The sequence below is a fragment of the Vidua chalybeata genome, chromosome 3 (genome assembly GCF_026979565.1).
Source record: "Vidua chalybeata isolate OUT-0048 chromosome 3, bVidCha1 merged haplotype, whole genome shotgun sequence".
NCBI lineage: Eukaryota > Metazoa > Chordata > Aves > Passeriformes > Viduidae > Vidua > Vidua chalybeata.
In genome coordinates, this window is record NC_071532.1 from 93,721,685 (window position 1) to 93,748,242 (window position 26,558).

Below are 26,558 nucleotides of genomic sequence, written 5' to 3' on the forward strand. Positions count from 1 at the left end.
GGCGTAAGATGAGCAACTCAGAGCGATGATTAACTGCGGAAGTGGTTAAGACTTCCCGGTCACCAAAGAGAAAAACAGTGATGCAAGAAGAGGTTGGGCTAAAAGGAAGGAATAGGAGCAGCACTCCCCTTCATGTGCTCAGCTGTGCCTGCTTCTTTGTGCGTGACTCTACATCTTGGTGCTTGTTGCTTCAGTGCTCTAATGATGATCAATAACCAACCAATAATCATGTAGTTTCATGTTGATGATTGCTACCCTCTGGTTCCTGTTACTGCCTATGAAAAAAACATAAAAATTGGTAGTCCTGTTGAGCTCTTGATGATTGAGGCAAACTTTGAAACCCACACAATCACAGCTCTAAGATATTTTTAATCATAAGTGCTGAGGCAACTCAAGTCCAGTACAAATGTGCAAGCTAATTTTACAGGATTTCATTTTCTTTCAGTAACTAGATTGATTTCTGGAGAAAGATATATGAAGCTGACTTCGATCTGGAAGGGGTTTTTTTCTATGATACTGTTTGTTTTTCTGCTATATCACAAATTTTATTGGCAAGTATAATTGACCAAAATTCTCAACACCTTTTGTCATAGAGACCTTGACAGACTGCTGTTACACCATTGCCTGCAAATAAGCTGAGTAGTCCTTTCTAAGTTCATTTTATATCCAAGGATGGGACATCTACCACCTCTCTCTACAACATTATACTTAAGTGAATTGACATAGTCCCTGTTCAGTACCACAGGATAAAGCCAGGATAAATACAGCCCAATCACAAAATGTCCTCAAAATTTGAAGGTATCTCTTTGCAGAGTAAAGCCAAGTCCTGTATTTGTTTATTTACTGCTGTTGACATAGCATAGCCCTTCTTTGGCAAAACCTCTTGGAGATACTAAGTACTTTTGCAGTGGTGTGTTCAGAATGCTTCAACATCTACAATACATCTGAAAAGACCTTTTTTCTGGGTTCTTTCCAACATCTATTTACTACTCAGAGATGAATCAGAAGCAAAGCAGTGGATGAGTAAGCTGTGACTTTTAAAGGTTCCTTGCACCAGATAGTCCGAGAGCAGGAGCTTGCCATACCTCACTTTTGGAAGAAATCCAGAAATTGGATTTCATAAAATATGGGATACAGGTGTTATCTGAAAAATTACTTAAGAGCAATGTTCTTAAATGCTAAGCTGGGCTGTAGCCCAAGGTCATTCTCAGACTACAATGGCTCTGTCCTCTCTAAGGCAGCAAGAGGAACAAAGGCTTGCTATGGGAGATTAACCTCCATAGAAAGGGAGATGCATGTATTTCACCCTTTCCAGACTTGCTTTATACCTTGCACTGACATAGGTCACACGGGATTTGTGAGAGGACAGTTACAGGTGATAATAACGTTGCTCTTGGGTTTTTGTGGAAGATCTCAATCTGCACAGCAAGCATCCTTTCTACCTCAAGTTGCCTTCAAATGCTGGCTGGTGAAACACTTGAGTCTGAGCAGATTAGACCATACCAAAATGATAAATATGAAACTGTAATGCACTGATTTCTAGTAAAAGCTCACTGTATGCAACCATTATTTCTGATGCTTTCTTCACAAAATAAATAAACAGAGATTTAGCATAATATACTTAATTCTTTTTATGGAAAGAACAGTTTTTTATAAAATTATGGAGATAATATATTTTCCAAGCAAAACTTCAAACTCCCTCCCACTTTGGACACTGGCTGAGATGAGTGTGGTATTGCCTGCAGCACATCGTAGCTTTTGAGAGTGAGCAAGACCAAAAACAATAGTAAATTTGGAAAAAAAAATAGTACCCTTCAGAAATAAACTCTATCTTTTCAGCCATATTCTGAAATAAAAAGTATTAGAATGTTGTAGAACAGCCTTAGCCTCATATAATTCAAATGTACTGATATTGAGAGCTATTATTTATTGTGCCACCTTCTTGTGAGATTCCGTGCCTAAGGTCTCAGCCAGGGGTCTGGGCAAGACTCAGGGATGCATTGCACTTTGAGATGTTCACAGTCCAGTATCAGACTCACTCACAGAGAAATTAATTGCCTAATGAGATTCCTGCTTTAAAATAACAGCACTTTAATGGAGACAGCAAAATAAAAGTATACTTTAAAAAAGCAAACATTACCTCTCAGAGTGGTTGTTTTATTTGTATGCATTAAACAGCATGCAGTTTTTTTCACAGGAATATAAGCACAGCAATGGTGAAACATCCATATCAGATCCGACAAGTATTCCATTTCAAAGGGTCCAAAAGCAGATGCAAGAAACTTCACAGGATGCAATGGCAGGACAACCTGCTCCAGAAGAAAGTTTCTGCTTAATCCCCACCAATGTAATGCTTGGCTGATTTCATAAAATGTGTAGACTTATACCCCTTAGAAAAGTAATATATATATAGAAAAAATCTGTATTTCTTATAGATTTCTGTACAGTAATATTTACAATATATTGCAAAGATTTCAGTCTTATCTCCATATTCCAGACCATAAACCCCAGACTTTGTACCTTTCTTCTGTTATGCCACAGCTGTGGACATTGCCCCTTGTCACAGCACTGGAGAACCATTAAACACTTGGGTGTAAGCAGCAATTTGTTCTGTACACTTGCATCCCATTTGACATTTTGTTTACATAGTTCTAGTCAAACAAAATAATACAGTTTATGACTAGCCTTTGTCATCAGCCACCGTTTTAGGCTCCCCAGACAATTGGAAAACCAGCTCCATTGCTAAAACTTCTGTTCAAACTGCAACAGCCCACTTTTCCACAGTTTAACACCAAAGCTGGAAAATTCCACCCATCCTAAATTATATCTTTTATAATCAAATAGTAAAAAAAAACAATTTTTTTTTGAGAAAAAGATAGGTAGTAGCTAACATGAGCAAGTTCTTCTCGTTTTGAAGGATATGACTGAAAGACCCAGCAGAAGAAAGAACCCTTTACATGTAACAGTAACAGGAGCAGAATGAACACCAGAGCTTTCATCATTTGGAAAAAGCACTGAATTAGCCATTCCCAAAACATATGGGGAAAAAAGGTTGTCATCTATTTTTGTTCTGACATACAGGAAATGTAAATTATTAGCTTCCCCAGAAGGTATTATTAAATAAAGGGAATCTACAGCATATCAGGCCAAGATCTTAGACAGGTCCACATCACCTCTGAAATAAATGGGAGTGCTTGGGATTCCTACAGAGTTTGAACAAGGCCAAAGAAATTTTGCCACATCAGTGTGGAAAGTCACCTGAACCCTACTGAACTATCCACGAAGACAAAAAGAGGGACTAAAAAAGTATTCAGAATGGGTCCAGTTCTGATTTCACTAACCTCTGCCATAAAATCCTCATTGATTTTCAGAAAGGCTGATGTTCATTCAGTATTTTCAAGCAAATTAAACATAGTCCTTCCTAATATTGAAAACTCATGAGTAATACATCTTTCATCTTAACTTTTAAAAGCTGCTCAACTGACAGAGGAACAACAAATAGAAGTTTGAAAATGAAACAAAAATTTTCCTTGGAAACAAAACAACTTAATTCTCTTCTCCTGTGGCAGGGCACTGGATTGTAACTCAAAAGATTTTTCCTGTACTGTGAGCTAACTACAGTCATCCATGTTTTCAAAGAAAAGCACTCCTTAGCTCTGATATATAAATATATATGTGGTACAGCATTTTGCTGGGAGCATGAACAGAACAGATACATCAGATTATGTTCCTGACTAATAAACCTAGACTGTGATCCTTAAAAACCTGCACCTTCAGTGTATAAATCTTATCATATTAGCAGCATCTTGAAGTCTTCTGAGAATCATCCTTTTATAAAAATGTAACAAATATATATGGAGATTTCATTATGTAAGAAAATATCCATGTATGCTACCTTCTCTCTAAGTTTGAAGGAGCTCACACAAACTAATTTTCTCCCAGTTGAAAAGTGGGTTCAACAATTATTTTATCTGGAATCATTATCTAGTTATCTTAAGAACTTCAGACATGTAGGCCTTAGAACCCAACACTAGAAACACAAGACATTGCATTTCCAAACTGGAGCTGTAATTGAGAACTAACCATCCAAGGACTGACAAGCACATTTAAAACCCATGGAAGTGCAACTTAGATGATATTTAGCTGATATCGATGAGCTCTTCAAGGGCGACTCTTCCACAACCATGGGAACACAAAGTAAGCTTTTAACCTCTGCAGGACCAACAGCTGAAGTCAACATTGTGCCAGTCAGGCAGCTTTCACAGATGGATATCACTGCAAATGAAAGGGAAAGTGGCTTTGGTTTTTTTTTTTTTTTTTTTTTTTAATTGTTTTGTGGTTTTCAATGTCCATATAGAAATGCTTTGATTGCCTAGCAAGCAATGACAGATTGGGGTGTTTGAGGCACAGCCAGCAAATTCCATGAATTACTGCAGAGGCCTCATTCACTACACTAATGATACAAGTATCACCTTTTAAAATAAGTTTAGCTCAAGAAGCCCAAATGAAGCATTTTACTGATGATATTGAATGAAGAGCTGTCTACACTGGGTGTCCTCAGGACATTCCCTGGCCTGGCTGTGCCCTAGCATGCCTTCTTGCCTTGCAGCGCAGCGCTGCCACCTTGCACAGCCCTGCTGCAGACCCACACTGGGGAAGTGTGGCTTAACACAGGCTGGCGTAGTTCCCTAATGCCATTCTGTAACAGCCTGCTCACTCACTGCCTAAAACTAAAGGTGTTACACCACGACTGCCAAACCTTGCAATGCTGGCCATGTCAGACTCGGGCACACACTGCAAACAAATTGTACCATTCTGCAAGGCAGAAACAATGCAAAACCTCCCTCAATACCTGTTTCCTGGAACCATGCAGCTGGAAGTATTTGGTGATATTCTTTTCCAATGTCTGAGCACGCTGTGTGACAAACTAGCAAGAGCAAACTAGATGGATACAAGGTATGCCAATTTGGCTTGCATGCTCTCAGAGAAAGAGAGGTTTGGTAGCTCACATGTTTGCCAAGTATCTCGGATAAGGCTGCCACAGTTAGTCTTCACCAGCCAAGCAAATGATAGTGAATGATGTCAGGATGAGGTCTGATCAAACAGCCCTGGTAAGGCAGAGCCTTTGGACATCCAGGTGGAGTCTGTCTGCAAGGGAACACCTGACCCAGAGGTCATTGCCACTTCATTCCCACTTTCTCCCCCCATCCCTGGACAAATTCATTGCTGGAAAGAGATGGGTGCGCAAAACAGACCTTCTGTCACAGCCTGGAATGACATCCTGAGGCAGTGAGCTGATGTTGAATATTACTGCAGATGGCAGCTGCTGCCACGCTTCAGTTTCCCAGGGGCTTTTGATTCCTGCTGTCTTGCTGGGGGGCACAGTTCACAATCTCCACTTTTCATTGCAGTCTTGGACACCCTTGGGCTTGACAAGAGTGAGGCTTCCAGGGGATGGGGGTGAAGGTAGGAAGCAATAACAAAATACTACACTTGGACAAAGTACACATAAGCCAGATGAGGGAACAGTTTCTTCCTGCGTCTGGTTTTGCTCAACTTCCAAGTCAACAATTCTGAAGAAAGAAGAAAAACAGTGTCATTTGTTATTTATCATATCAGACAAGCTTAAGGTGATACTCTAAAGCTTTTATTCAGCTGCCTGTGGCTACTGCCAACATAGTAAATTACCCTCCCTGGAGATTTCCATGTGAATAATGTCCATCCATTTAAGAATGATGAGAAACTCAAGGCTGAATAATCTTGACTCAGCTCAGGAAGGAGGATGCAGAGTGAACCCTCTTCCTAGAATCAAGAAGAACTGACAGTGACAGGAACTGAACTACAGAGGTCAACCCAAGAAGCTTTCTACCAAGAAACAGCAATGACCATCTTGCTAAGGACCTCAGTTTTCTGAAGCTCACAACCCACACTCTGCAATCATCTCTCTGATGAAACATGCTAAAGAACCTGATCCTTCAACCAGCTTTTATTTACATGGTGCTCCACCAGGTCCCAGACAGCTTATGAAAAATTAAACAGAGAACATAAAATATGAATGGAATGATCACTGGCCCATAAAAGCTCTGCAGCTCTTGAAAGGTGTTTTATATGTAACGAATGTTGGGATTTCAGAAATGAGGTTTCTGCCTCATTGTCCAAAGAAGATGCAACAATTTTCAAGCCTCTGTAGCAAACCAGGAACTTCTAAGGATGTGCCTGGGAACACCAGGAAGAGTACATTGCTCCCCAGCAGAGAATAGCAGTCCACTGCCCTTTAATAAGCAAGCTAAACAGAGCCAAATGCTTGGATATTGTGAAAACATAGAGATATCCGACTTGATGCTGTATTGTCAAAGTGTAGAACTGAATGAAAATTTAGACCAGAACTACAAGACTCATCTTGTAATCATGTGATGATAATCAACTCTCTCCTTAAATTCTGTCCAGTAAATGTAGTATTTAACTTATGGTAACTCTTGATGACCCTTGTCCTTTATTCTGGGTGCAGTGTACAGGTATTTTTAGCTGACCTTTCTGAACTTCCCACTTCTGTGGCCTAAATGATAAGTATGTTTACAGTTTTCAGAAACTACCTGACAGATGAGATCCAACAGTTGAGAGTTAGCCCTAATATTCTTAAAATTAGGTTTATAAATAAGGACCCTCTGAATTAATCTTTCCTAGGCTGTCAAAAATTTTGGTGCCAAAGGAATTGCTACCGTAGTAATTAAAGTTATTGCAGAATGAACATAGGATCACTTGAATAAACTTGATGTTTTTTTCATTGAGATCTTTTCACCACCCTGTTAGGCTGTGTACTACAATTTTCTCTTATATGGTAAAAATAAAGAGCCATTGACCAAGCTCATGTGAGGTTACACTGGTTCAGCTCCTGGTATTTCCCACCCTCCCACCCTTGCCTTTGCCCTGGTGCAGCACCTCTTCTGCAGATTGCATACTCCCAGGGGTGCCCACCACCATCTCCTGCCTAAGCTACAGCACTGGACACACTTAGCACCCTGCAAATGGATGGGAAAGGACCAGCTGCTCCCTCTGGAGCCAGCTCTGTGGTGACGACCTGGACCTTACCCCCATCAGGGGCATTCAGGAGCAAACAGGCTTTTATTTGGTTGTTTTTCTTGTGTGGTTCAATGCTTGCTGGAATCTGCCTCCCATCCTCTTGTTTAGCAAGGCTGGCAGCTGCAAGGAGCTTCACAAAACCACCACCTTCCTCATTTTATTTTGTGTAACCCCCTGGCCTTTTATCACAGAAGGATGAGGAAGGAGAAATGATTACTTCAGAAGAGCTCTTTCTTCTCTCTACAATTATTTGGGAAAGGATTTGTTACATAACAACACTTCTTTTAAGTTGTCAGCCAGATACCTGAGAATATTCTTATCAGCATGGCCTTGAAAAGTTTTTGTATAATGGCTCTCTCCCTGTCTTTCTCCTCTTGCAGGAAGAAAATAGACTTTTGAGAAAAATTCTAATTCTAAAGATGAACCGAATTTCACATCATTAAAAACAGTTTCAAGTAAATGGATTTTTGCCTTACATGGATTAAAGGAATTTAGAGTGACAGCCTCACGTCCACATAGGAATGAGGCTCTAGCACTAAAATTCTCCACATTCATAGGGCCCACATGCTCTAACAGCTGCATCTACACCAAATGATGTTCTTCTCATGCACCAATTATGAACTGTCAGAAAATATACATGTAATCCTTCATATCAAGACCTACTCATGAAATTTTTAAATACCTCTGGTAAGCTGCGGTAGTTATCCTGGGGGCTTTATGCACTGAAGAAGAAAAACTCTTATCTCATAGATTACCAACACCACAAACTCCATTAATACAGTTCTTTTTAAGAAGATCATACGCAAAATAAACACCGCTTTTATTAAACCCAGGACATTGGCTTTTACCAGAGCTAAATTTGTTATGCTTCTGTCTGTGAAGCAATTGATTTCTAAGCCTAGATCCACACTTTTATGTTAATTATCTTTAGCTTAAAACACTGGAGCACACCTCTGACCAAGGCAAACCACACAATCCATTCCCAGCTACCAGCACCAAACCACACAGCAAAACCCACTGCAGAGGAAAACTCAAACTCTGAAATGCTACGAGGTCACCTGGAACAAACTTCTAGGGTCCCAACAGAAAGCCATGGAGGAAATAAGATTGATAGCAGGGCACTGATTCAGTTTTGCTTTTCTGATACTTGGGGGTGCCTGTGTGTAAGGAGAAGGAGAGAGTGAAGTAAAGGAGAAAACTGTAGCAATGTAGTGTAAATACAGTGCACTCCTGATGAGTAATAGTTTCAGCAGTACAGTGTAAATACAGTGTACTCCTAATTAGTAGAAGACTCTTCAGTCTGTTATCCAAATAACTGTAACTAAAGGCTTTTTCCTAGCATTTAATATAGCAGAAATTAGAAGAAATAAGATATTTGCAAAGCAGTAATCTGCAAAGTGCAGGCATCCCTCACAGACACTGACTCTTTAATTTCCCGTGGCAGGTCTGATCTAAACCTGGCAAGCTGCGAACATTTACTTGTTTGTATTTTGGTTTTTGTAATAACACAGATTTCTGCTTTGAAAAAAAGCCGTACCTGGAACGTGGGAAACAAAAGACATTTTCCTTTAGCCCTTCCTTCAAAGACTAATATAAACCATGAGAAGTTAACTGCCCTCTAAAAAGGAAAGAGAAAATTTGTCAGGGCGAGGCTTTGCACACACCTTGAGTTTACCAGGCTCAAACGCATGCTGAATGAAGCCATCACGCCAGTTCCTGGATCACCTTATTGGTCTCCTTGGCTTTCTTACACGTGTACAACCATTTGATTATCCGAGCGTTGCGCTCAATCACAGAGGTGCTGCTGGGGACCTGCTCTGTGAGTTCGTCCTCCAGCAGCCCCTCATCCCCGCTGTGCCTCGTGAACTCACTCTCCGACGTTGCCACGCTGATGCTGCGGATCCTGAAGGAGACATTGTCAGACACCACGGAGAAATTCTCTCTCCCAAGATCCTCAATGACCTCCTGCTCCAGGCCACAGTACTTGAAAAATGTTTCAAACTCAGCGAAGGACTTGGAGTAGCGAGAGCTGATGTCTGACTGGGAGCGATGGAGACCTCTCCTCTTCACCTCCTTGACCTCTTCAGGAGGTGTACTCAGTTTTGAGGGTTTCTCATGCTCTTTTGTACATACCCCTGCCCCTTCAGTGCTCACAGGGATAATCTGCACCGCTCCATGGTCGTTTGGCTCATGGTCACCATCGTTTGCTGAGAGAGGCTCACTGCTCTCGGTGGCTGCGATGTCCTCCATGACTCTGGGCAACGCAGGGGAAGCCAACTGCTTCTCCTTTATGGACCCATGGAAGATCCTCCTCACCAAGTTCCCCCGTGAGCTGTCCTGGCTTTGACCTCTGCCGAGCTCACATTTCTGACGGTAGATCACCAGGGAATCCGGCCGCATCTGCCTCTTGGTGCTGCGCCTGGCGATGGGGGGGCCGTGCTGCAGGGGGGCTCGGCAGGAATTCCCCGCCTTGCCCAGCTCCAGGGGCTTCGCGTCCGTCCCTGTGCCCAGGTCCCGGCTCGCTGCTTTGCTCTCCACGGAACAGGTCTCGCTGCTGCTCTCCGAGGCTGAGCTGAGCGCGATGACGGGATCCTGCCTGGCGCCGATGACCTGCTGGCTCTTCACGTACTTGGCCTTATCGGCGGCCAGTCTCTCCACGGCACTTTTCCTGCCCGGCTTGCCGGCCTCCAGCTGCCGGCGGAGGTACTCGGGCCCCTTGTTGAGGAGCCGCAGGGGGAGGGAGGAGTGCAGGTCGGAGATAGCGTGCATTCCCACGGCCCGGGAGAGTTCAGCTGGCATAGCAATTTCAGGGACGCGGATCCTGCTTCCAGTCCCGAGAAGGAAGTGAGATAAGAAAATTAAAAAAAAAAAAATTAAAAAGAGGGAAAAAAAAGAAAATCGCGGTGTAGGACAGCCCGGGCGCGCAGGCGGCGGCTCCGCGCTCCGAGGGCCGCGCTCCCCGCACCGTCGGGGCGCCGCGCGTCCCGCCCGCCCGCCGGCAGGCACAGCCAATCCCGGCCGGCAGGAAGGGAGGGAGGGAGGCCGGCAGGGAGGGAGCGAAGGAGGCAGGAGCCGCCCTGGGGGGGGGCGGCGGGCCGGCCCTCGCCACCTCCCGCGGCGCTGGGGCGGCCGGGGCTCCGGGGGCACGGCGCTGCGGTGGGCGCGGGGCGCCTGCTCCGACGCCGGGGCTCTCGGAGGGTTTGCTCCCCTCAGACACATCCTCTCCCGGGCCGACGCTTGGGGACGGGGCGCTGCTTGAGGGCCTGACCCGGCAGACCCCGGCGCATTTTCCCCTTCGTGGGGCACCACCTTGCCCCGCTCCTTTCGCGGCCCTTACGCGGTGCGTTCCCCCCCGCCGAGTTTTGCTGCCCGGCCGTGCCGGCGCTGCGCTCCAGAGGGAAAACTTGGAACGATCGGGATAGGACGGGACGGGCTTCCAGAGCACAGCGGCAGAGCAGAGTCTGGGCACGCCGGGCGGGCAGCACAGATGTGCCTCCAGCTGTGCCCCCAGCTGTTCCTCCAGCTGTGCTGGCGGCATCCTGCCCTTCCCGGGGCAGCGGCTGCCGCAGGGACACGTTTGTCTCTGGCCCGCTGCTGTGCTGTAGCTGTGCACGCGTAAAGTGTAAAGTGCAGTGGAATGGCATCAGTCTGAACTGCGTGTCGCAAATCTTTGCCCTTCAGAAGCACAGGGCAGAATTCGCAGTTCTGAACAGGCAGGACAGGGCAATTTACTGTAATGTAAACTCCCGAAAATTAGACTTGTAAGATAATCACCTGGAGCAGTTCAACTTTAACTCATGATCTCATGTGAGATGCACTAATAACTGAATTATAGATAACTTTTATTCTAATACAGGAAACAAAAGCCAGTTTATATCTGCAGGTTTTTTATGCATATTTTTTACTGGTTTGGTTTGGTTTCAGTTTGTCTATTACTTCTGGGGGAATACTAGAATGCTTTTTTGATTATTGGTTCATACTTCATCTTTACAATCACTAAATTGTAGCTAACAATTTTAGAAAGGAAGAGATGAGCCTCCGTGTCCTCGTTACGAAGTTTCAGGGTAAACCGCTTTGCTACCAGCAAGGTTCTCACTGTGTCAAGAGTAGGTTATGATCAACTCTGGAGTCAGAGTTTGGGCTATCTCTTCAGTGAAGACCTTCTTAGAAACACACAAACCAGAAATATTCTCTTACCAGCATGTTTCTACTGCTGGTTTTCCCCTTAATTTTACATCATCTTTGTTTCTAGACATGTAGGTCTGAACTCCAGAAGCCCTATAACACATACAACTGCCTGTTCACAGCAAGAATCCCAGATATGATGGTTGCCTGAGTCATGACTGAAATTTGTAACATACCTTGAGATCACTTAGGGTGAAATTCTTGCTGATATGTAGAATGGGTGCAGTTCTTTGAGAAATAACTTTTTTTTTTCTTTTACAGGTTTGCAAGTAGAGCTGGTTCACGTAACAACTTACCTAAAATCAATATTCTTGAAAACTGAGAGAAAATAATAGAAGCTTAAGCACAGTTAATTACTAGGGAACTCTTTCCTGTTAAATTGGTTCATACACATGTGTAAGAGTGTAGTTAATGTCATCATGTATTGAAATGCTTCATGAGCATAGGGAAGGCTGATGTCTTCTGACAGTTAATCTGAGCAATAGGCTGATAGACATAATGAATTTAGTAATGAGATACTAAGGTTTAATTCCCATATTGACAAATCTGCCTTAATTTGTTTCCTTCAACATTTTCCTTGGAGTTCTATGGCACTGAATAATGTAATAACACATATTCACATTTCTCCATGCATTTTATTTCTTGTTTGTTCCAAATTCTAGTGTCTTTTAGAAGCTTTAAGAACTTGCAAAAAAAAATAATTTGTTTGCATTCATTTGAAATAATAAGAAAAATGAACACATACAAGTATCAATTAGAGGGGTCTTATTAAACAACTATAATTCCTTTATTTATGAAAGCTGTTCATTCACACGCTGCAATATTATATAGTTTTTCTCAGTGGACAATAGTTGTGTTTAGAGTTGATATACAAAACCAATTTTAAAACATTGGTTTTGATGGAAAAAAAGGTTTAAAACATTAAAAAAATTGATATATTTTTCTTTCTCTTAAAATGTCCTTGGCTTTAAATGCATGCCTGAAAGACTTTTGATGGAATATTTTCATTTTTCAGGCAGTTTCATCCTCATCTCACTGACAAAAGTAGATGTGAGTTTTGATTTTCCATGAAGTGCATGTCACAAGAAATTTCTCATGAAAAATTGCAACAGCAATTTCCAGCTGACTTTCCAGATATGTGAGATACTTGTCCCTGAGAATCCTGGGTGATGACAACAACATTCAAGGAGAGGAAGAGTCTTCCCAGGGTCAGAAAACATTTGCAAGCAACAAAATACATCAATATAGCAGCTGCACAGTTAAGTGATATTTTAAATATATTTAGGTCACATATTTTAAAACTTAAATGCATTTTAGTTTAAAATATGATTTTCTGATTTGAAATACTTATATTTGTATTTGTTGGAATTAGCTCTTAAATTTTAGATACACTCTTACAGTATTTAAAGAAGAGGGAGCCATTGCATTTCTTCCTCCTGGAAAGCAGCAAGAAAGAGAGTGTATTATGAGAGTCCCGAGCAAACCACCTTTGACCTGTCCCAGAACAGCCTTGCAGATAATGAAAAGGAAATAAAAATGGGTGCAGCAGCAACTGTCCCTCAGCCTCTCAGCTGCCATCAGTCTCCCTCTGGCACCAATGCATTAGACAAAGGTAAGAGAGGCAAGTCCTGCACACACTAAGCCTGAGCTGACACAAAGAGTTTTCCCACGGAAGGAGAGTTCAACAAAACACCTTTGAGTCAGCTGGCATTTAAAGTTATCACGAAACACAAAGCAGTTGAATTTTATGTTGGGTAGAAAAACCACTTCTCACTGAGTTTTTATTAATAAGGGATGTTTTCAGAGCACAGCTAGAGTCTGAGCCAGATGAAAGCCAGAAAAAGGACTGGTACAATGGCGCTGCAAGCAAACAGTACAATGTGTGCAAAGCTTAGGTCATTGCCGTCACTGCTCCCACCCCATTGCCAGTGTCAGTGACACTCTGATTTATAGTGGTCAAAGGGCAAAAATGAAGTGGTGGCAGTGGGAGGTAAAGGCAAGGAGGGAAGAGAAAGGGGAGCTCAAGCTCTAACAGAAATAGGATGCTCCCATTTTGGGGACCACCAGAACAACTGTGTCCCAGGACTGAGGTTTTTACCCCCGGCAGCTCTCAGTGCTGAGTGCAGGTGTTGCAGCCCACATCAGGGGGTGATTCACTTCCACTGTAACACTGAGTGGTGCCACTGAGTGTCCTGTTTGCTGCACTGGGGGGGTGTAAACCAGCCACAACACAGAAATGAACAGTTTCCAAACAGCTGTCTCCAATGGGGACATTTTAGGCCTTTCAACATGAAATCAGTGACTGTACTGATTCTCTCAGATTCACACAGCAGAAGATATAGACATGCCTGTACATCTTCAGGCAGAATTTTAAGACTCAGGGCTTGAGCACTGTATGGCAGAGGCAGACCCACATCACTTGTATGTCTTCTTTTAGCCTCTCACACCACTGCCAGATTGCTTAGCATCCTTTTCCACCATTGTGATTTTGGGTTTTTTGATTCATTAGACAGCTTGGCATCTTAATCAGAAAACATCTTCCTCCTAAAGTCAATCCAGCTTGCTCACAATTGTCATTAGTGGGCTTCATTTTTTGGAAATTCACCCAGGTAATACCACTATCCAGGCTGAACAACCATCATGGATCTCAACAGGACTGTGTAATTTACATCACAGTGATTCATGGCAATATATGGGGAGCTTTATTAGAACAAAGAGCAGAAGAAAAGTGGTGGAATATCACAGTGAAAGCAAGAGATGAAAGGGAGAACAAATGCTACATGCATTACACCAAACAGTTACAATGGGGAAAGTGCTAGCCATAGCGGCATGCTTCTTTCCCTTTTTATGCCTTCTTGTCCCTGCAGTACATCTGAACTTACACTAATTCCTTTTTTCATACACCTCTCGCATGCCTAAAATGTAAAAAATAAAAAAAAAATCCAACTCATGTTTGGTGCCTAACATATTTAAGTGTGCGTTAAAATATTGAGATTGAATATTTTGGTATGAAAGGGCTGATATGTTTATCATGCTGTCTGATCAAATTCACTGAGTAATTTGGAATGGAGTGGAAGAGCAAGAGTTTTCACAGTAAAATACAACTATGATGCTGTAAAGGAAATGAGTAATTTAACTCCCAGAACAACTCTGTTTGATCCTGAAAAGGATTCCTTGAATTTTGAATTGAGATACGTTATGAATGAATGTGTGTTACATGTTTTAAAATAAACTTTGCACTCAGGAAAAGGTTCTTGCTGTTGCTTTTGTCGTGTATGAGTTGGATAAATGTTCACAGTGTTCCCCATAGGCCTAGTCATAGCTTGCAGTTGTAAAACTGCATCTCAGTGCTTCCAACACCCTTTACCAACCAACCAGACTCATACACAGTCACTTCACCCAACACAGGGATCGGTCAGGGCACTTCTTAAATACTTTATGAATTTTATAGGCAGCATTGCTGCAATCATCAGCATATTTATCCACAGAGTTTTCCTCTGTAAAGGTCCTGCTAGCCTAGTCTCACGTATAGTTAGCTTTGATCATTAAAAAGCCCTTTCATGTAATCTAAAGCTAAAACCCATAAAGGTTTAAAGCCATCCCTGATGTTTTAGGGAACTTCCAGCATCTGTGTGTCACCTCTTTGGTGTCTGCTTGCCTGGCAGATGCCTAAAACAAGCAGGGCAAAGCTTTTGCTGCTGCTGTGCCAAGGCAGTACATGCCTATCTGTGGGCCTAAGCGGGTGAGAGAGAGTGCACACTTATGTTCTGTGAATTCCACTGTGTGCTCACACACAGGCAGATTAGTAAGTACATGAAAGGTCACTGATTATTGAACTTCTGACAGATAATTGCCTGTTGTCTGTTACATACAATTATATATCATGGTAATTGGGGTACTCACCTGGCGAAGTGTGAGAGACAATCTTCCCCTCCCAGATTTGCAGCAAACTTTCAAAACTGGATTTCTTGCTTCCCAACACGGTAGTTATAAAGTGGCTCTGTAGTTCATTGTTGTAGTTCATTCGACTCAGATTCTGTTGCTGAAAACATGCATATTTTTCTTCTCTAATTAGAAATTTTTTGAAGGTAATGGTCAGAAGATATTCATTCTATTATCTAGTGTGCATGCACCTAGGAATTTCATGGATTTTTAGTTACTCTTGCAAAGTGGAAGGATTTATTAGGGAAGGTTGAAAAAGTCTCACTTTCAATGTTGCTTAAGGTGTTCCCTGGAGATGTGCCTTCAAATCACAGAATAGTATCTGAAAACTTCATCTCTTCCACCATACTTGCTGACATGCTTCTGTAAGCTCTCCCAGTGTCATTTTCAATGATACAGCCTTGAGCATAGAAATCAAACAACTAATGTTCATATTTGAGGATCCCAGTGATGCATAGGGACCAAACAACACCCAGAGCAGTCTTCAGACTTCTGAATGTCCTACCTGCTTATGCAGGTATTGTCCCATTTAGACACTGACTGCTGGAAATCCCATTCCCTATTGGTCTTATCCATTTTCTGTAGAATGTATTAAATGTTTTACAGTATGTGGTGAGTCACTAAACTGAAAATGTTTCTATTAAGACAGAAATTTTGTCATATTTTCCTTGAGAAAATGCCCATCATTGAGGTCTTTTTAAATATAATGGAATAAATTTGTCCAACACTATGATGGATACAGCTCCTAATGTTTAAAGAAATCCATCTGTCAAACACCAAAACACTGGAAATATCACCGAAGGACCACAGTGTCAGAACTTGGAATGCATGGATATGTATAATATGTGAAGTCTGTCATCTTCTGTCTAAGGTTTTAATACCAAATAGGATGAGATCATGATGTGTCTTTCCCAAGGATTTCTTGTAGTCTCTCTAAAGATACAGCTAGCAGTTGTTCATTCTTTCTTATCAAGTGATTGCGAATTTAAGTCTCTGTCCTTATGAAATCTATGGAGAACTGACCAGTGTTTTATCTGTACTTCCTATATAATAATTTGGGGCCAGAAGAGCTCTTGCATGGTCTCTCTAGCAGAGTCATTGGCATATGAAGTCTGCATGTTACCTTTCCACAGAAGGAGCCAGTGCTTTTCATTGCTGAGATACCTTGTGATTTTCCATGATTTTTCAGGGCTTAGAATCTTTCCCAGATCCCTAAGGATGTGGGTTTGCAGTTCATTCTTGATGGACATATGATAATTAAAGGAGACTGTTGGAATACAGGCTGTCTAAGGACTCCAAATGGTGATTGGTTTATTACTGTTTAGGCACAAAAAAAATGCAAATATAGGAAAACTGATAAATGTGCTTGTATGTATTAATGCAGCTTTTTTGCTTCCCCTTCCTAAGTATTTTCAAGTCTCCTTCAGTTTGCTGATGCAAGAGCTCCTTTCAGAGTTTAGATGGGAAAATGAACTAATTTATCAAGACAGTTGCCCTGCCAAGGACAAACATTTACATTTAATAGTCATCAGTCACTATACCTCTGAAAGTGTGGTGGTTTGTCCTGTCACTTTCTAAAGGACTCTTGTACAGTTCAGACATGAAAGTTCCAAGTTCAAAAGGGAACCTGCACCCTGCCCTGTCTGTATGTACAGAGGAGATAGATAGGCTATGTATCCTTAGCCCAGCTTTGGGAATCAGCACAGGCTATTGGCTATTTCCAACTATCCTATTTGGCTAACAAGTGAGTTAAATAGTGTAGATGTTGTCAAATCATGTCTGGTTTAGTCTTGAGATCAGAGAATAAAATCTGAGCCCACAGATGCAATTCTGAATAATCACTACAAATTTAATTAATTGTCTGTTTGACCTTCTCTAGATATTCACCATTACATGCAGCAATTCTATGCATAGGCTAATTGTGAGTTTGACTGAGTCTATTGGATAATTTTCAGCTTTGGTTTAGGGAAGATGAGTAATTTTCTGTTACACTATAGAGTTGTGTTTTAACTAAGCTGGGCAACATCTGTGTTGCAAGTGGGTTCTCTGACACAGTTGTTTACGTGGTGAAATCGAGCCTTGTCTTGCCCTTTGCATTTCAGAGTCCTTCTAAATGCACCCCAGCATGACCTGAGCTCCACATAACAACAGAAGAACATTCACAGTACTCTTGCGATGACCTGACTGCAAATTCTTGATGTACATGAATTTATCTTGAAAGTCATAACAGATTTGTTCTAATCTGATTGACTCCAAAGATTAAATAACATCTTGGATAAAGAGAGTAAAATAGCTTAGCTGTTCTGTATCATTACATCAATTCCAATGCTATACAAAACAAATAAACATAAGTCCCAGTAGTCAAGCTTCATTAGGTTTATGTTGCACAGCTACATTAAACAAAATTACAGATTCAGTAAGATCTTATCATGCTGATGCAGCAGCTGCTCTGGACAGGATCACACAGTTATTCTAATTTGCAGGTTTTTCTAGGAAACAATAGTCCAGACCTCTTCCATTAACAGGTCCACCCCTGCCCTGCAAACTTTAAACCAGGTGCTAGCAAGATGCTAAATCCTGGCTGAAAAAGCAGATTCAATGAGCAGAAAAGGGCTAGAGATTTCAATCATTCATCCCATATGACTATTCAGTGTCCATCCAGTAATTTACCTGTCAGAAAATGTTTTTCTACCAATTTCTTGTCATTTTTCTTTTTAACAAGTACAGCTTGTTTCCTTTTTAACAAGTACAGACATTTATGGCACCCTCTCTATGAACTAACCTATATGTTTAAGTCTTTCTAAGACAACTTTTACAGACAAATATAAAAAAGGAAAAGCTTCATGGATTTCTGAAGAAGAAGCCATTTGGGCTTTACTAGAGCCTGAGCTGTGAGATGTTGAACTACACTAAGGGGTGGGTTGTGACCTGATCGGTGTGAGGGGTTAGGGAGGGAAGGTGAGCACTGGTTTCCACACCGGCTTTGCTTTGGAACCTCCAGTCACCCTTCTCCAGAACAGGCAGGTCCCCTAGGTGCTGCTCAGAGAGGTTCCACCCCCAGAGCCACTCCAAAGGGATACATGGAGACAGCTCCCACAGGTCTGGTTCCTCCTGCCCTCAGTCTCCTTCACCCTACGCCCTCAGGTGTGCAACATGCAGTCTCCAGTACAGATATTCATCCTGTGGAACAAGCACAGACCTCACTTTTAAGGTGTTTTGGACAAAATGACCCCTCAGCCACTCACACAGATGGCAATTACATCTCAGAAGTGACACAGGAGTCTGGAGCAGAGAGGTGTGGGGTGGGTGTAGACTGGCTCTAGGAGCAGTGTGGGTACATACATGGTACCCAGGCATGGTGTGCTTTCACTTGCCAGGGTCCCTCTCCACTGTGGGCACTGGGGTCAGCCCAGGAGCATGTCCTGAGGGATTTGACAGCGTAGGTATGGCCTACGGGCATGCTTTGGCTCCAGAGGAGCCAAGTGGAGCCAGCAGAGATCACAGGATCAGAGGGAAATTCATGTTGAATTCAGGACTTCTAGTCCGGTCTCTAGTCCAAACTCTTTCTTCAAGCAGCTGTGAGATCAGAGCAGGTTATGGCCTAGACCTAAAAATATGTTGTGGGGAAGGATTATATAAAGACCAATAAGATTTGGCAGAACGAGACAAATAAGGCAAAAACATTAATAGTTGATCATATGATATTTTTGAACACCTATTTAATTTCCATTCTTAATGTGACCCATTCATTTAGTTTTTCTATATAGATTTTAGCCCCCTGTTTTGTGTATTTAACTTTTCTGTAAATTGCCTACAACATTGTTCAGCATAAAATAAAAGAATTCTAGCAATATTAAAATCAACTGATATACAAATAAATGTGATATGCTATTTACTTAAAGTCTAAAGTACTTATTTATCCCCACTGAAAGTGAGACTTCACTGGAGAGAAAAACAACTTCTGTTTATAGTTCTTTGGCTTTGAATAGTGAGTCTCTATTATTTTAATGCCAGCTGAATTTAGAGGGAGCCTGTAACATAAGCCTAATAGAACTCATTTCTTGTTCTTAAAGAGTAACTGCAGATAGTATTTTAGATTTCTTTTAGATTAGTATTTTAGATTTTAGAATTGCAGATAGTATTTTAAATTTCTCCTAAGAAATTGCTTCCATTACCCCATCTAATAAATGCACCCAACCCCCCCCCCCTAAAAAAACACCTTTAAATATTTTAATAATTAGACTGTTGTGGATTTTTTTTCTCTTTCACATAAGATTAGCTCAGTTGGTTAGAATATGGTGCTAATAACACCAAAGTCATGGGTTCAATCCCTACATGAGTCATTCACTTAAGAGTTGGAATCAATTATTCTTCTGTGTCCATTCCAATTCAGAATATTCTGTGATTCTGTGAAAGTATTCGATTATTCTATTGTCCTGTTCGGAATCTGTGTCAAAATTTTTATTAAAGGGAGTAAAATAAGGATTAACACTCAAACTCAAGTCATGCAGTATGTTGTAGAATAAAAGTTAGTTGAAATCCTTGTTCCTTTGGTTTAAGACTGGTACTAAGTAATGAATGAACAGATAATCTGGTAATTCAGATTAGCATTCTGGATTACCAGGGAAAAAATATTTCCAAAACACCATAATTATTGTGTTTTCTGTTCTGGGGGTTTGTGCACTGTGTGTGGTTCTCCCACTAACCCCAAATACAGAAAAAATTTGATCCATCCAATTTTGTAGTATTGAGCATTCAGCCCAGACTGAACTAAAGCTATTTCCCAGGAGGTGAAAGCTGTGTGCAACCAGGCACTGGAACACAGGGTCACGCAAGAGATGAGTCTCCTCTTGGGCTTGGGTGCCCCTGTGCAAGGTGCTGGCTCTCAGCACCAGGCATAGTCAGCCCTGGCTCATGGTGAGGGATGATGGAGCAGTGTTTGGATTAGCACATCTCTTGTCCTAAGCTAAACCCATTTGAGGCTGGAAGAGCAAAGCCCAGATTTTGCAGATATTTTGTGGAATGGGGGGCAGCACTCCAGGGAAAGAGCAGGACCTTGCATCCACCAGAGTCCCTGCAATCCCAGCACTGGCTCTGGCTTCATGTGTTTCATGTGGCGCCTGGAACTGACCCTTATCTGATTTCAGCAAAGACAACATTTGCTGAACCATTTGTGAATCGCTTGACACTTGCACAGACTTGTTGAGAAACCAAAGTCATCTGCCAGACCACAATGTTCCTGGCTTTTCTTTCCTTCCTTCGTGAGACTGCTGCTTCAGCCAACTGAAATTATGTGAGCATGGCAGAGGTGAAGAGATAAGCTAAGATGGTGAAAAATAATTTTGTTCTCATAGGTTTCCATGCAAAAATGAAGGCTTTCTATGTATCAGTGAAGCTATAAACAGATCTAGTTCCCACTGGCTTCAGTCAGAGATAAGGACATGAAGCATCAGGCAAGTTTGTTTGCCCAGAGATACAATCACTGAAGAAATAAAAATAACTTGCATCCTGTCAAGTTAGTTAAAGACGTCAATGAACCCTTACAAAGGCTTTTGAAAGGAGATAAATAGTGTAAAGAGCTTAACTTATTACTTAACAAATTATATTTTATTTTTAAATAATTTAAAGTGAATGAATAAGTAAAATATAATTTAATATTTATTTAACCTTTTTAGAAGCATAAAAGTACTATAAACAAAATATGCACACATTAGTTTGCTGTGTCTTATTTGAGAGGTTTATGTTTTGTTAATAGTGTCTAGGTCCTAGCACTGAATATGTAAATGGATACAACATCAGAGTGTGAGGTTGCATCTCTGAGCTTCAATGTCAGAGCTTTGCCTTTTATGCTTCTATACAATTCTTTGAAAAGGCTGACATTATGTGTTGGTCACAAAGTTGCCTTATTATGTTTTAAAGGATTTGAGAGATCGAAAAAGGATGATTAGCAAGGCTATCATCTGGCAAAATCAACTCCATACTGCTCTAGAGGGCAAGAAAAAAAAAAGCACAAAATCTTTCCTCTTCTAGACAAGAAATAGAGATAATAGGCATTTTTTTTAATGAACTCCCAAATATTTTTAACACGTGATTTTAAATCGTGGCATTTCTAAATCCTTCTGCTAGCAGAGCTCCTACCTAGTGAGGGTCTTGTGGTTTTAGCTGGTGGGTATAAATACAGCAGTACTACAGCTCATCCCTTGGAAGGCACCTCATATGAAGGCTGTGGTCTACATCTGCCCCTCCCTCACCTTCCTAACAGGGCTCACCACCCTCCAAAGCCAGAACTGACCTCTTCAGTGAAGAATGCATTTTCCTCCATATGACTATGAACTGGAGTGCCATTTGTATGAACAATATATGTCCTGCTTCATGCTGATGGTCTAACCAACAGCCCCAGTGTACACTTCACAGGTTTGAAGCCTGGTCCCACAGCATGGAGCTCTTTGTGGCTCAGCATGAGAAAGAACAGCAAAGCACATGGGAATGGTCGGGGCTGTGTTCTGTAGTACAGCAGCAGCAAGGGTTTGCTTTCTTTGCCAGCAAGACACAGCTGAGTTGCTCAGGGGAGCTCTGTGTGGCTTGAGGTAAGGAGCATTAGATCACTGGCAAAGTCATTGGACTAAAGCTTTGCGCTAGGAAAGGCTGAAATGCATTTACCTACATAATGTAGTTGGTATTTTATCTTAGAGCACACAAGGCCTGCTGTCCATCTTTTCCACTCCCTTCTCCCTCAGCTCACCCCCTCTTATCATTCTCCCTCGCTTCCCACTGTCTCTCCCTCACTGCTGTCTTTGGCCAAGCATTCAGCAGCCTGCAGGGGAGGTGGCCTCTCTAATCACATTTGTGCTAATTGGGGCCTGATGAGAGGCATTTGCTTTCCCCTCTGTGCTGATGGCTCCCCAGCTGGGGCCCTGGCTGGCTCTGCTCTTTCCCTGTGTCTTGGCTGTTTCAGGAGGACAGCAGATGCTCCCTGCTCCCCCACAGAGAACAGCTGGCTGCTGTCCCTGTTGTGTCACAAACCAGCTTGTGCATCGTGTCACAGAGCCAGGGCACTTGGAATCCTCCACCAGCATCCTGCTCCTCAGGAAGATCCCCATGCTGTTTTTTCTCTCACACAAAAAAACATAGCAGTTGTGTTCTAGTCTCAGTGTTTAAAGCAGGAACCCTTCAAGGTCAGATAGCATCTCTATTGAAAAATGCACACACATAAGTGCAAAGATTGCTGTGAAAATGTGTTGATTTTTTTTAATAGTAGTTAACATAGAAGAGAGCCATATCTGATGGCTAAGGGCAAGGCAGGACCTCATACACATAGAACTCAGTTACAAGGGGTAACCCACTAGAGTTTCTATATCAGTTTTTATTCAATTTAGTAATGGGATTTTCTACACAGTCTCCAGATCATCTCATTTTACTGCACCTTGGTTTGTACTTCAGTATGATGTCAGATTTCCTGGATGGGATTCTATCTGATAGAAGTACCAGAGCACCCTACATCCCAGTTATTGACAGGCAGTTGATGAGAGCTGGTCCAGCCTGGGTAGCAGGTTGGTGGATGTGCTTCCCTTGGGCTGTGCTGTCTGCTGACCTCACCCGCATGTCCCCCAGAGCAGCCAGTCCTGGCATGACTTTGCCCAAGATGGTAACAAGACAGTGACCTCCAGACTCTTGTTTCTGATGGCCTGACAGAGCTTGTCTCCCTTTTTCTGGCTGTAGACACATGTTTATGTGTGTGTACTGCAGAGGGAGAACATCCTCAGGGCCTTTCCAGGCACTGCAGCAGCAGTATTCTGCTGGAAGCAGGATGCTGCCAGGGACTCCACGCTCACTACAGCTGCAAGCCAGTTCATCCTCCAGGTGGTTTCTTCACTCCTGTTGATTAGATAATTCTTTCCTGGGGCCAGATCTAGTTTAAAAACAATCTATGGGAAATGTTGACTTCATTGTAAGAAATCACTGAGGTTTTTTTTCCTTACAAGCAGAAGAATGCTAAGTTGTGGTTTTTAGTGCACTTGTAGAGCAGGTTGTGGCCATTTGGTCTGTGGCCACTGAGGACACTCACACAGAGACCCTGACAGCTCCACCTTAAATGGGGCCTGATGACAGCTTTCTTACAAGCCAGCAGAAACAACGAGTTTTTGTCAAGTACGAGTTCTCCTGAGCATGGGGGTTGGAGAAGAATAATGGTAAAAGAGAGAAAACTGTTGAGTTTTTTTAATCTTAAAATATTGCAAGTGGCTTTAATCACTATATCACTTAACTGCATCAAAGCAACTGAGGTTAGTAGAAGGCACTGAACACTCCCTCTGAACAACGTTTCCTTTGAACTGTTTATCCATGCAGTGCTCTGCTGGAATTCAACCAGCAGAAATAGCACCTAATTTTGCAAAGCCCACTTAAGGTGTATTATATTGTCAAGGGAGATCGGTAAACTAGCTTTTTCTGATCAGGAGCAGTGTGTTTCATCTTAAATCTTCAAAACCTGGCATGTTATCTGCGGGGAGAAACCATCCCTTAGTCTACTTTGTCCGCTTCTGCATTGTGCCTGCAGTAAGCCTTCCACTCAGGAGAGTTTGAAGTCCTATGATCAATACATTTTTAATAACCTACTATGTATGCATATGCACTGACTCTGTGGCTGGATTCCTTTCACCTAATGGTACCAGTGGGATTCAGCAAAGGACAACATGTTGTGTCCCCATGTAGGTGCCATGAGCCTAAACTGTGCCCATGGCCAGTGGAGGTCTAGTCAACACAATCACTCGACAATTGAGTGGGTCACCCAAAAGCCCACCTAACTTCAGATGCTTAGATGTAGACTTTGCATCATTTGAGCTGCCTGAGAGTCAAACCATGAGATGTCCAGCTGCTATCTGGAAGGAAATCGGTGCTCTACAGGATATGTGCCATGTTTGATGGACCCATTATGCCATTTTATACATCCTATTGTGACTCAAATGACACCAGATGCTTATGCATAGGGAGCTCAGTTGCCTTGGAACATCAGCATGATAGACTTCTATATTCTACCTTGTACGTCTGTGTTCCCTCTCTGTTCCCCTGTTGCTTGCTGGTGACACCTCTGTTATTTCAAGATGAAGTGTGTCTTGTAATTCTTTTTTTACTGCCTCAGGACTGCCCAGGTCATGGGCTTCTATGCTAACTGCTGCAGTTTTTCCTGGGAATATGTCTGCTCTAGGAGGGAGCAGCCTGCAGAGGATGATGGGTGGAGCTCAGGTGTTGTGTGGAAAAGGCTGTCAAGTCACAGCCTGTTCCCACACCACTGCTCCTGTCATCTGAGCACACTTTGCCCTTTGGTCAGGACTTTAGGCAGTTTTGTAATGTGTCCATGGCTGATACTGTGGCCAAGTTCACCCAGGGTGTGGCATGGGCAGGATTAGTGCACTCCTGCCTGAATTTCTAAAAAAAACAATGTTCAGAGAAGGTAAATTTCAGCAAACAACCATAATGACAGTATAATATCTGTTGTTTGGGTTTTTTGTTTTGTTTTGTTTTTTACTGGATTATCCTGAGTTTAAAACAGAAGCATTGACTACAGTCTTGCAGCCTGTGGACTATGTCAATATTAAAATAATCATCTACACTTTTCTCTGCCATATGTTTTCAGCTATGGCTGACCAGCTTGGAAATCCTTTAGAGTGTTTTTTGCTCTAAGGGTATGCCTGCATGTGAAAGGTATTCTATGGAAAATCAAGATGTGAATTTGCGTGCCAGTAGCAACATAAGGGTTTCTCCATTTGAACAGCCTTGTTCCCTTTCCTGGTCACATCTAAACTGATGGTCAATGGTACCTTGTTCTCCCTGTTCATGCTTGCTTGGGGCAGAAATTGAACTATTTCTGTTCTGGAAGTCATGTAACTATGGCTGCAGCCCTGAGCATTAACTGAGGTGCTGACCTGTGCTGACATGCTCAGTGAACTTCATGCACATTGACTTCATTAATTTCCAAAATTCACCGAGCTAAATGAGACAAAAAACTTTTTGAACAAACTGTTGACCTAAGAGTCAGCACAATGTATCATTCTGTACCATCTTCTCATAAAGAGAGGTCCTAGGAGGAATTCTCCAGACTCTGTATTTCTGGAAGACCCCTGTCACTCTGCTTAGCTGTCAGTGAGATAAAGAACTACTTGCATAAAAAAACTCCCTAGCAACTGCAGTTTGGGAATTTTAAAAGATCTCACTCTTCCTAGGAACACCAAGAAGACACTTTGTTCAGTGGCTATATCATAAAAATGAAGGGGGTTGAGGACTCCTATCTAAACTTTCTTCATAACCAATTCATCCACAGCCAGCTGTTTTGCAGATATGAAAGATGACTTGAGATACTAGTGTTTCTTTGTGAGACCCTGATGGTGGATCTAAGGGAGTAGTTTGTGCTCCTGTGCCTTGGCTTGTGGAAGGTTTAGAATCCAAATCTTGCTGTTTATTCTGGTTGTATATTTAGATAATGCCCGGGCAGTACACATGGGACTCTGTCTTCTGTCTGTCTCCACTGTCAAGACTTAAATTTCTGCCTTCTGGTGAAAGGCTTTTTTTTCCCAGCTGCTTACTCAGTTTGTTGATGAGACAAGTTGAAGAGGAGAAGCCACCTTGGATGCAGGAGGGCTGCTCATGCAGCGAGGAATGTTCTGCCTTTTTTGGTTTGCTCATATGTCTAATAGGGCTGGGCTCTAATACAAGGATAGATTGCAGTTGCCTGCTTACACCAAGTGCTCATACAGTAAATTATTATTTTACATTTGGCCTTAAGCACAGCCTTTTTTTCCCCAGCCTAATGTGGTTCTTCATACTCCCAAAACTCTTTCGGAAGTCCACATCATGCAGACTACCATATCTTACAAGTTATGTAGAATGCATTTCATCTTGCTTCCTTGAGCTACTATTTTATTTCCACCTTCACAATTTCTCTCTGTATTTTGTCCATCCTGAGAAACTGTATATTTTAACAACAAACAAATCACCAAAACTACAAAACCACAATCACAAAATTTGCTGATGCTTTATGTTTGGCTACTTGTTTAGCTGAGTTTCAAAATGAAGTGCTAATGGTCTCAAAGTGCCATCAGAATAGTGTGGGAGAGTTTTTTTCCCCATACTGTTCCTTTTTCTATTCTTCATAGTTGTCTGAATTTAGGTCTACTGGTTGAGATAATCCTGTGGAAAATGGAGGATCTTTGGATAGTAAAAAGCACAGGTAATTAATGTCTATAAGGACATCCTGAGTATACACAGGAAAGTAAAGAGTGCCAGGAGTGTCAGTTTGCTAATTATGGCCAGGGTTATTAATTACATTCTTTGGTCAGTTAATTACTCTTTTCTTTAGT

General features: G+C 42.0%; 1 protein-coding gene across 1 annotated transcript; it reads right to left on the reverse strand.

The window, feature by feature from the left end:
- Positions 1-1,704: 1,704 nt before the first annotated feature.
- FAM110C (family with sequence similarity 110 member C) lies at positions 1,705-9,920 on the reverse strand. Its single transcript, XM_053939650.1, has 2 exons — positions 8,745-9,920; positions 1,705-5,573 (listed from the first exon to the last, which is right to left on the reverse strand). The coding sequence occupies exon 1, from the start codon at positions 9,877-9,879 to the stop codon at positions 8,785-8,787; it is 1,095 nt and encodes a 364-aa protein (XP_053795625.1). The 5' UTR covers positions 9,880-9,920; the 3' UTR covers positions 1,705-5,573; positions 8,745-8,784.
- Between the last annotated feature and the right edge of the window lie 16,638 nt (positions 9,921-26,558).

Bases quoted from the DNA above. Each gene is read 5' to 3' on its own strand.
- FAM110C (XM_053939650.1), bottom strand. From the start codon at position 9,879: ATGCCAGCTGAACTCTCCCGGGCCGTGGGAATGCACGCTATCTCCGAC.